At 41.4% G+C, this 11,502-nt stretch overlaps 1 protein-coding gene across 6 annotated transcripts in view; it reads left to right on the plus strand.

Moving 5' to 3' along the window:
* The window catches only part of rtn4a (reticulon 4a), a 33,632-nt gene extending 22,403 nt beyond the window's left edge, over positions 1 to 11,229 (plus strand). For 5 of the 6 annotated variants that reach the window (XM_018694600.2, XM_018694603.2, XM_018694602.2 and 2 more), the window contains 6 exons: positions 3,926 to 4,133; positions 5,827 to 5,965; positions 8,784 to 8,853; positions 9,157 to 9,203; positions 9,508 to 9,566; positions 9,928 to 11,229. In XM_018694600.2, coding sequence (XP_018550116.2) covers positions 3,926 to 4,133; positions 5,827 to 5,965; positions 8,784 to 8,853; positions 9,157 to 9,203; positions 9,508 to 9,566; positions 9,928 to 9,970 — 566 coding nt within the window. In that variant the 3' untranslated portion in view covers positions 9,971 to 11,229. Of the gene's footprint in view, positions 1 to 70; positions 233 to 3,925; positions 4,134 to 5,826; positions 5,966 to 8,783; positions 8,854 to 9,156; positions 9,204 to 9,507; positions 9,567 to 9,927 lie in introns of those variants that run through there. The other variant, XM_018694606.2, reaches the window with a different exon arrangement.
* Positions 11,230 to 11,502: the final 273 nt, after the last annotated feature.

Raw genomic sequence — 11,502 nt, forward strand, 5'->3', positions numbered from 1 at the left:
GTCAGGCGGTGCCTTATGTTTTTAAAATGGACTTTCACAGAATAAATTGATCGTAATCAATAGATCAACCAACCGCACAGAGAGAGGCCGAGCTGCGCATGTCTCTCGCTCTCTCTCTCTCCCCTCTCTTTCATTATGTCTCTCTCCCCTGGTCTCCCCTCCCGTCAGCCAGGCGGAGCCGCCGTGCTGCTGCTGCATGCTTAACGGAGGTTCAAGATGGACGCCAAACGGGGTTAGTCTGGTCATAATCTTTTGTTTACCGATCATCTCTCTCCTCTCGTACGTGCCACATTTGCCAACGGTTATGTAGCGTTTATGGCCTTGTCGATATTTGCATGAGCACCGGGAGACTGGCCGCAGTCAGCTCGGGGAGGGTTGGAGGCGGATCGGCCGCCTGCGGAGGTCATGCCGGACGGTTTGACGTTTTGTCCCCGCGGTTTGGACTGGGCTACCGGCGGTGGCTGTCAGTCGGATGATAGCACCTTTTAGGAAACCGACTGCGTTGAAAACAGGACGGATAAAAGTGTGATTAAAACATAGCGCCGCGTGAAAAGAGCTCAGCGGCCGGGGTTTAGCTAGCTGTGATGCGGGGTCTATTTTTAGCCAGGCTCCGGCGGTGCTAGCACGCCCGCTACCATATGTAGCCAGGCGGCTACAGTAGGACCGCGGAACCTCCTCCTCCGCCTCCTCCTCCTTCCTAACCACCACCTCCTCCTCTTGCGTCGGCTGCTCGGTCCGTTTCTTCACCTGCAGACAATGGCTCTACCGGCCACAGCTGCTGCAGTGTGGCTAACGAAGCTAACACGGAGGTAGTAGCATGCTGAGCGATAAGATGATGGAGAGCTGAGCTAACTGCCAGCGCCCACTCGCACCCCGCTCTGCTCAATAAGCAAGAAGCTTCCCGAAAATACAGGGGGGATTAACTGATCAATACATCCGTACATCGATCCATTTGTTGTTGCTTGTTCAGAATCAGGTCGTGTCTAATAAAAAAGTGATATAATCGTCAGTACATTCATGGACTTAGTACTATATTCTAGGCCTTATCATCCCTGCTGGTTTTCATTACTTTTCATACGTTGGCTGATATGACAGGTATTAAATTGCGTTCTGTGTGGTATTAAATACCTGTTTTTACAAATCTTGAATTGAATTTGTGAACCGTGCTGAAACCCCTATTAATGTAATGCATAAAAGTGAAACGCAGTTCATTGCATTAAACATTTTTGATAGTTACAGTTTGCTTGATTAATGCATGCATTTACATTCAGTGCTGGACGGCTGCGCATATTAATATAATGATTAATGAAAGAGATGTCGTGACCATAACTGCATTAATTTCTTCAGGAAGGGATATTGAATTTTCCTCGTTAAGTTCTTTAAAAGACATGCTGCGAATATGAACCAGCTTTTTCAATTAGATTTTGTGAATGAATAACCTTTGGTGTGGCAGCTGACCCAGTGTTTTACAGTACTTTCAAACGAGCAAAGAGCTGTTATCTGTTCTGGAGACCCTCTGAACTGTGAAAATCTGTCTCTGTAGTCTGTCTCATAATTAAACAGCAGCAGCACTGAAATCTAAGGTCAATTGTTAAGATAACTTGAGTATAATGACTGTATTTACATGGCTTCAGAATGGTCACCAAGCTGTTGATTGTGCTAGAACATGTTGTCCAGTAACAGGTGTGTATTATTAAAATATAAACTTAGTAGTAGAGCTGCAACGGACATTGGTTTTCAGTATCCATTTCATCTGCTGATTATTTTCTTAAATAATTGTGTCTATAAAATGTCATTTGTTTTTCAGTTCAAAAGCAATGATGATTTTTTTTTTTATTAAAAGAATGACTATCCTAACCCTAATAACCCTAATAAATTGTTTTCTGTTCTTTTAAATGTCAGAAAATAGTCAAAAATAATTCATCACTGGTTTACTAACAGCCAAGGCCATTTAGTAAATGTATTTTTTCCTATGTACTGATGTTGAACCAGTGCAGGTGTGCTGCAGTCAGTTAGATTTCTCCCCTTGGCTACAACTTGTTGCTGGAAATAAGATTTTGGGCTTTACCTCATCTGTGGGCTGTTAGGCCATTTTCAGGAATATTTTGGTGGGCAGCCAAACGTATTGTGGCCAGTCCATCTGTCTGTGGTGTTTAGCAGCATGGCTGCCTTCGCTCAAAGCACCTGCTGTTGTCTCTGTGTGCAGAGGAACATCAGTTCACCCTGCAGCCTCAGTTTGCATTTTAATGCTGCTTTGCTTATCGGCAAGCATTTTATCTGTAAATAGACATATGTCGTCTTTAATGCTTTGTGTCAAAGCTTTAGGACACTTATTCCTGCAAACTTTAACTTCTAGAACAGATTGATTCATTAAACTGTGGTGTGTTTGCTCTGTAAAAGACTGAGTGTGGTCCAGTGTACTATTTTGAAGTTGAAATGATTTAAGTGCAGCTTGTTGCTAAATGCTTAATTTTCAAGCGTGTCCTGTCAGCTGTGTGATTGCCAGTTAACAAGGTGGAAACATGAAACAGATTCCAGTGTATAGTTTGTCGTACCCCTCTGTTGTTCAGAGTCAGAAAGTACAGCGTGTATCAGCTGTGAGCGATGTGAGCGACGTCAGCACTGCAGTTGTCAGAGACTGCAGGAAACCCAGGACCCCTTCACTTCTAATATTGTCCACTGACCTGCCTGGAATTCCCTGGTGAAATATAAGCATGTGCTCAGTGCAGGTCCCAGGTCATGAGCTCAGCTGTCTCCTAGCACAGCCTGACCCCCCACCCACCACCTCCACCACCCTTCTCTCTGGGTCCTTAGATAGGGAAGAAGCTCCCAGCAGCACCCGCAACCTGCAGTTTTAACTCAAGCTGAACACGGCTGCTGTGGTTCAACTTAACCTGACGTATTTTGCGTTTTAACATTTAGTAAGAAAGAATTTCCCAGAACCCAAGATGACATCTTCAAAATGTCTTTAAGTCCGTTCCAGTATTTATCCAGAGGAAACTGAGAGCATGGTTGTTTCATGGCACCTACAGTAATGGGATGAAAAAATTGTGAATTTTGCAGGCACTTTTGTTGTGTGTAATAAAATAATATTCATGAAAGTCAAAGCTGATGACCTAGCTGGTGTTACGTCACTTGAAAATCGTCATAATGGCGTCAGGGTGGAAAGTAGAAGAGAGTCCAGAAGGCATGGAGACGAGGACGTTTGTGAGTCAGGAGCTGCAGTGAGTTTCCTCCTGCAGGGTTTTTTTTAAAATTCTGGATGAGTCAGACAGTTTGTGACCTCTCAGTGATGGAGGAGACAAACTTTAAGATGCTCCACCTCCACAGCCACATGCACCAACCATGTGACCGTTGAGGGATCAAGCAGAAAATTTGACAGTGAAGTCAAGACAACACAGTGCGTGTTTGGAAGAGATTTTCCCTGAGGACACTTTAACTTAACGCTGATTAAATTTGTTAGACTTGTCTTTTATTTTGTCTTAACCCAAAACAAATTGCACCTTGATTTTATCCTTGCTCCCAATCAGCGTGTCTTTTTCACGCCTCATGACAATCCCATGATTTCTGCTCTTATCATGCATATTAGACTGAAAATACATGACAAGAAATGTAACATTCACTGATCTAGGCTTGTTTTAAAAGAGCATTGTAGTGCTTTTCCTCTTCAGCATCTTTCCAGGTGTTGGGAATATGGCTGCATATGTGAAAACATTAGTATAAAGTCTTTATTGTCTCTGGAAGGAGCTGATAGAATCTGATCAATGACCACAAAAAATATTGGGGTGTGGAGTTAGAAAGAGGCGAGCGCACCAGACCTCTGTAGCCTGAGGCGTCATTTGAGGACATAAACTGGGGCTCGGTCACCTCTCTGTGGATGATTGACATTAACCATCCATCCAACCTCCTCTTCCTCCTCCTGCAGTGGTGGATCTCCTCTACTGGCGTGATGTGAAGACCACGGGCGTGGTGTTTGGCGCCGCCCTGCTGCTGCTCCTCTCCCTGACGGTGTGCAGCATCGTGAGCGTCTGCTCCTACATCGGCCTGGCTCTGCTCTCAGTCACCATCTGCTTCAGGATATACAAAGGCATCCTGCAGGCCATCCAGAAGTCAGATGAGGGACACCCATTCAAGTGAGTATCAGCAGGAGAGAAGAAATATAAACTCTTAAAAACCATAAAGATTTAAAGATCAGAAAATATAACATATGATGTTAATTATACAATATAGGAGCATTATTAACTTAAAGGCACAATAATAATAATAGAATAATTTGTAATATGCCAGGTCTGAAGAAATAATGATGCTTTAGTGTATTTTTTAATAAGATGACTGATGATTGTGCACTTTTCTTGGCTCAGCATCACTGCGCTTCAAAAGATTAATCTGTAGATGTACTCAGCAGCATCCTTACAAATATTTATACATTCAACTATAAAAACCAATAAGGTCGATTGAATCCATCCATAAAACCAGAATATTGCAGTTGAGTCTGTGGTCTCTGTCTCTATAAGCACAAACCTCTCGTGTATAAAGTGAACTGCTCTTCACTAATGGTTTGGTCTATAAAAAAAATCAATTTATCAGTTTGCTGTCATCTGTGACAAAGGAAAGTATCAAATCCTCACACAGGAGACTAGAAACAGGCAATTAGTCCTTCATCAGAGTAGCTGCCAGTCATGTTTCTGTGTTTTTCAATGAATAATTGTTGCCTCTCTAGTTCCCTCTCCCCTACAGCAGTATGTGTAACACAAATGAACTTCGACTAGAATTCTTCTGACAGGTTACTGTGCTTGATTCGAGTCTCTAAAATTGACTGGTAAAACAAAAACATACCTGTCATGTCCAACTCCTCAGCCTCTGCTGTAGCTTAAGACAAAGGCTTTCATGGATATGCCTGATAAAAGCGTGTTTCAGATATTCTGACGCTTTACATAATAAGTTGAATATATTAAATGATCTAGGAAAGCACAATACAATAGCAGAGTAATGTAGGATATAAAATCAAACATTAAAGTCAGTTTTAATGTGAGTTTTGGTACGATTCTGGTTTCACTGGGAATTTAACCCGGTCAGTCACATTAGAGAAATCATTGACCTGATTAATTCTAATTAACAGTCAGTGCTGCGGGCAGTCTGAACCAGCTGCTGATGTTGTTGATGCCGGGTCACAGATCATATTCTTTTTAGATTTTCTATTTGGATGTTTTAGCTTGCGTTGTCCTGTTGTTCAGGTCAGTTGTTACAGTTCCTCAGAAACACGCAAAGTCACCTAAAACCATCTGTGTTCAGAACCATCCTGTAGCATACTGACGCAGGATTTTCTTCTACACTGAGCCTGCTGGTTCCTGCCTTGTTGTGTGTTCAGTAGTTGTTGGTTGATCCACCTTCCTGGCTGTTTGACAAAACCTTCTTACTGTGTTTTCACCTGCTTCCTGCAAACCGACCTCGCAGCACATTAAAGGTCAGTTATCTCAGATTAACATAAGCTGGGGAAACTGAGCTCAGAGTCACGTTACAAGCTGATTTCTACAGATCTGACAGTTTTAAAACTTTAGTAAGAGAAATGAAAGTTGGATTGAAGAAGCTGGATTTCCTCATTTTCATTGAGAGGAAATGTCACAGTGATTCTGTCCTCAATTAAACATGTCTGCAAAGATCTTAAAGAACCTTTAATCAGCTTCAAAGTCACTCATTTGGCACCAACTCAGTTGTAGATGTCAGGTTTTGAAGGAAACCTCAAAATTGCACATATAAACACAGTACACACAGATTCATCATCGTCACATCTGCTCTGTATTAAACCCAATCCTCTGTCCCTCTCAGGCTGTACCTGGACCAGGAGGTGGCTCTGTCTGAGGACATGGTCCACAAGTACAGTGACATGGTTCTGGCCAAACTCAACAAGATCATCGCTGAGCTAAGGCGCCTGTTCCTGGTCGAGGACCTGGTCGACTCCATCAAGGTGAGAACAGCCTCGCTCACACTAATTGGAACCAGAACTGATTATTAATATGGAGTTAAGAGAAAATTGTGTATTTAAAACCACAAACTTATGAAATGTTTAAACACATCTGATATTTGTAACTGATGTCAGTGACCTGTGATGTGAGGGAGGTGTACAGGTAAATCAACAGCTTTTAAAGTTTCACTCAGCTCCAGTTCCCTCTGCAGGCCTACAGGGTTATTTTTAGATATAGATGTGGCAGAATGTAGCAAATGTCTATTGCAGTCATTTTGTGTTACTGATAGTAAAATAAATCAATGATGTGTAAATATGTGCAGAATGGAGTGTAACCACACAGAGGTTTGGTGGTGGTTGGGTTTGACTGAGAAAACAGTGGCCATTGTGTGCATTAATGTTACAACAATGAAGAGTGATCCACAGTGTTGTCCTCACTGACTGCTGTTGTCCTGGCTGTGTGAAGAGTTTTGAAAAAGTGAACTCAGCACAGAGAAATGTGAGTTGTAAAAAAAAAAAACAAATATGTTTGTAGATCAGTGCTGGTAACAGATGACAGACAGTCCAGTCCAGTTACACTGAGAGCTTTCAGAGGTCTGCAGCTGTCAGAGGCCTGTCGACACCTCGCTACACCCCCCCCCCACCCTCCAACCTGCAGTCCATATACAGATCTGCTCACAGTTCATCAGAGAATAACACAGGAGAGATTTCCTTAGAGGGTAAAAAAAAGTCTGATTCTTTAATCCGATCAGGAGCGGCTCTGAGCCGCAGGAATGTTTTCAAATTGTGTGTGTGGATGCATTACAGGATATTCATGTTATTCTTCTGTATCTGATTAATTTCCTGTTATCATTCTTGCTGTGCCAGCAGAGAATATTTACAACCACACCAGCAGGTCATTAAAATGTCACACACATTTAAACTGCCTCCAGTCAGGATTCTAAGTGTGTTGCCGCAGGGTCTGTTCGCTGGCAGCCATGTTGGCTCTGGGCTCCGGCTGTTTTAATGTACATCATTAACACGAGAAGAAAAGTGTCAGGTTATATCTCGTTCATATTACAAAACGAACGCTGGGCCATTTTCAGCTTCCTCTGATCCTGTTTTAACCCTCCAGCTGAAGCTTTGCATCCAACACATCCAAGAAAAAAGTGTTAATAGTATGTCCTAATGCAGCTCTATAAATCCTTCCAATATTTACTGACCCTTTTTGAATTATTATTATTATTTTTTGTCTCATTTATGCAGCCGCATCTGTAAGATCCTTTCTGCCACTGCAGTGAGTAAATCATGAGAAAAAACAGGAAGTATTGAACTGGGTTTAGGTGTTTTTACCATTAATGTCTATCTACTGATTGGACATCCAGTGGCAGGTGAAGCACCCAAAAGATAAGATATACTTTTATTTATCCCACTTGTGGGAAATTTAGAAATATATTTATTATATAGTGATATTATTTATTTATTATAAAGTGATATTTCATCATTATTACGACACTGGCTCTTAGTTAAGTTTTCTCATCCGTTTTTATCAGTCATAATAACATTGTACTCATCCATCCACCTCCAGGGTTGGGTTGCAGTGGCAAAGACGTATTTCACAGACATTTTATCAATTTCACAAGTGATATTTTAGAGACTAAACAGTGAATTAAAATATTGATCTTAACATCACAGGGGTAGGTTAGGGATATAATCTTCACTGTAATTGAACTCGTTGCTCTGGACGACGTTTTAACTCCGGCGACGTGACAGGATCTGGTGTGTAATCGACCTGGACATCCAGCAGGACGAAGACAAAAAGAGGAGGAGGGAGATGCTGCTTGAGATGAATTAGAGTCATAAATCCTCCTCCTCCAGAGTCATACCACAGACATGACACATACATTTATATCATTCACTGTGACTTGCACCTCCTGAGGATATGATCTGAATCACCGTCCAGAACAAACCTCCAGAGAAAAGAGAGGCTGAGTCACCTGCCTGTGACTCAGCAGGTTTTTAGGGTTTCTTCAGTATCACAGTGATCCAGTGATGGTTGTCTCTACAGCAACTTTAAATGGACAGTGTGACTAAATGTAAACAAATATAGGCTTCATGTTTCCATCTGATGGCCTATAGAGAACATGAGTGCCCACTACATTTGCATGGTTTTATTACCTTCCCTTTAGTGTGTGCTCATCTTGCTGTGACCTGCAGACCATCAGATCAGCTATTTTCATTACATTTCACACTGAGCTTATAAAATCAGCAGAAAGAACAGAGAGATCAACTTTAAAATCCAAGCGCGTGGCTCTGGATGTGATTTAAATTTCAGACGGAGCAGCTAGTTCACAGACAAAACAGCAGCTCATTGTTGCCGTGTTGTGGGTGAAAAATGATGAGATTAAAATCACTGACTATTTAAAGAAAAAGTCTCTGCATTGTACAGTCACATTCCTTTCATTGACATCACTAGAGCCTGAGAGACGTCAGCGTTCAGACCGATTCGCTCTGATCAGGTTTAGATCTGCCCTCTGAGTCTGACTCTGTGCAGGAGATGAATTCACATTCAGCACCAACCTGCTGCAGTTACATGAGTGAATAAAGAGCAGAGCTGAAACTTTAATGATCCCAGGAGGAAATTCTCTTAACGTTATTGATGCAGAATTGTTTATCTCCCTCCTTGTAAAAAAAGATGGTTGTTACAGGAATACACTGTGCCCCATGTAGCAGCATTTCAGCAGCAGAAAGCACTCTTGTTATGTACACGGTGTTCCTGTTTATAATGTTTTTAATCAGTTGTCGTGTTTTTCCTTTTCCTCTCTTCCTGTGTTCTCTGCAGTTTGCTGTGTTGATGTGGATCCTGACCTACGTCGGTGCCTTGTTCAACGGGCTCACTCTTCTTATTCTGTGTAAGGAACAGTCACATGCAGTGTGAATGAGCTGATCAGTGAATTTAAAGCCACTGTTGTTGGGATATCGGCATTTCTCACTTTGGCTCCATCTAGTGGTGAAATGACAGAATATCTGCAGCTTTAATGATTTCACTGTGAAGGTGTTCGAGGCATTAAGAAGCCTTGAATCTCATTTACAGGCGTTGCAAGTAGATTTTCTTGTGTTTTTAAATGATTAGTCAATCAACAGAAAATTAATCTGCAGCTATACTGATCAGTGAATTGTTACATGAAGTGATTTTTCTTCTTCCTCCTCCTCAGGTCTGATTGGAGCGTTCAGCTGCCCGATCGTCTATGAGAAACACCAGGTAACAACCACAGTCTTTACCCATAATGCACCATTTACTCTGCTGCTTTTAAAAGAAGATCCTCTTTGGTAAAGTTCGGAGAGTCTGCGGAGTCTCAACAGCGTTCACTTCATGCTTCTTGTCAGACAGGTGGAAATAAAAAGTTATGATTAAAAACACAGATTCACTTCAGTCAAAACTAAACCGATTCAGTCTGCATTTCAAAGTAAAGGCACTAATTCAAACTATGACTTTTATTATGTTTATTTTAAAATTTGAATTACTGTCTGAACTGTTGGTAATCGTGGTGTTTGTGTGTTTTCAGGCTCAGATCGACCACTACCTGGCTCTGGTCAACAACCAGATCAAAGACGTCGTTGGAAAGTAAGATGACTGAACAATGAGCAGTGAATTTACCTCTGTCTATATTTATCCTTTCCAGACCTGAGCTTTTCAAAACTGCTGCATTAATCATGTCATGTTAAATGACTTATTTCTGGAATTGCAGACATTAAAAAAAAATTCAAGGGATCAGATATTAAACTGAAAACATTTATTTCCAACATGGTCCCCAAGATGTTAAAGAAAGACAAAACCCAAGATACACGGCATGAAAATCACATCAGAACACAAGCACAGGGACAATGTGACGGCTGGAATAAAAACTTCTATGTCATGAATCTGTGAGTCTCAGGTCTCAGCCCGGCCTTTAATCTTCTCTCGGTTCTTTTGTTTCGTTCTCCAGGATCCAGGCGAAGGTGCCCGGGATGAAGCGCAAAACAGAGTGAAGTAACGACAAGTCGCAGTTTGGATTCAGGAAGTCCTGAGAGGAAGATGGTTTGGTGGGCAGGTGGGGGTGTTTTGGCGAGGGAGGGGGAGGGTGGGACGTATATGAAGGAAGGCAGGAGGAGGAGAGGAGGGGTCTGGCGAGGACGCAGCCCTTCTAACTTTATTTGTCAAAATAATAAAAACACTTCTTTCCGGTTCAGAATTCCTTTTTTTTTTTTTTGTTTGTTTTTTTTGTGTGTTTTCTGGAAAAGTCGAGGCAGAGTCACGACGCAGAGTCCAGCTCGATGATATTTACATCTCCCCTCCTTTTTTTATTATCACTGAAATCAAGCTTTGAAATGTTTGTTTCTGTGAGATGTTAAAATTCATAGAAACACATTTTAAAACGTTGAACGAACCCTCTCTCCCCACCCAGGGCATTGTGGGAGGTCAGACGCTCCTTCAGCTGAAGAGTGTGGATGGTCTTTTGTGATCTAGATTTTTCTTTTTCTTTCCCTGCCCGCAGTCGAGCCGAGCAGAGACAAGAGCGAGCAGCAGACAGCACCTCATTCGTATTTCTCTTTTCTTTTTTTTTTTTTTTCTTTTTTTTTTCTTTTTTTGGTATGAATATTCTCGCTGAGTTAGAAGTATTTTGTGATTTTACTGTTGTGTCCCTCAAGCTTCGAGCTCGTGTCCTCAGTGACCTTCTGCGTGGTTTGGCCTCAATGTGACGAACGACGGATTTGTGAACGACGTCTTTTACTCCTGATGAGGCAGTTGGGGGTGGGGGGGTGGGAGGGGTTGTATTACCATTTAAAAAAACAAAACAAAAAAAAAAACTTCATTGCTTCTGAGTAACTTTAGCTAGGAACATCTAGAAAACCTTTGCCAGACAAACAAAACACATTAATTACACAAAAGATATTTCCATGTCATTGCAGTTGTCTAATAATGAAAAACTCTGGAAGGAACACGTTTACATTCATCCACATCAGAAAAAATATTTAAAAACGGAAAAAAAAAGAAGAAAAAAAAAAGAAATGGGAGTTAAAGAAAAAAATAAATAACCATACTGTCTGTGGAGCCGATATCTTAATAAAGTTGCAACTTGATGTGACTTTGGGAAACCTTCAAGCATTTGTTTGTTATGCAAGTATAATTGTGAATGATAAACTTCATACTTCAATTGTGACGATAAAAAGCTTCCAGCCGGGAGCCGTGTTTGTGGAATGCATTGTGAGATGTAAACAATTATCAATAAAGCTTCTAGACGAAGAGAGTCCCGCCTCCTCATCTGTCTGTCAGCATTCATCAGCAGCATAATGACCATTTAATCACCAGGTCATTAATAACTAGAATGTAGTTGTATGCTGATATGAAGAGGTTTTCGGGGTTGATGTTGTCCTTCGAAACAGCAACTTGACAAAAAAATATTTAGTATCGGAGCAACTCTCTTGAGTCTGTCTCTGAAGAAAGCCATGAGATGCGGTTTAAAGGTTTGAGAACAAGTTGGACCCTGTGTAGAGATTTGTTTTGTTTCCTTTATAAAATC

This window comes from Lates calcarifer, linkage group LG16_LG22 (assembly GCF_001640805.2).
Source record: "Lates calcarifer isolate ASB-BC8 linkage group LG16_LG22, TLL_Latcal_v3, whole genome shotgun sequence".
In the NCBI taxonomy this organism is placed as follows: domain Eukaryota; kingdom Metazoa; phylum Chordata; class Actinopteri; family Centropomidae; genus Lates; species Lates calcarifer.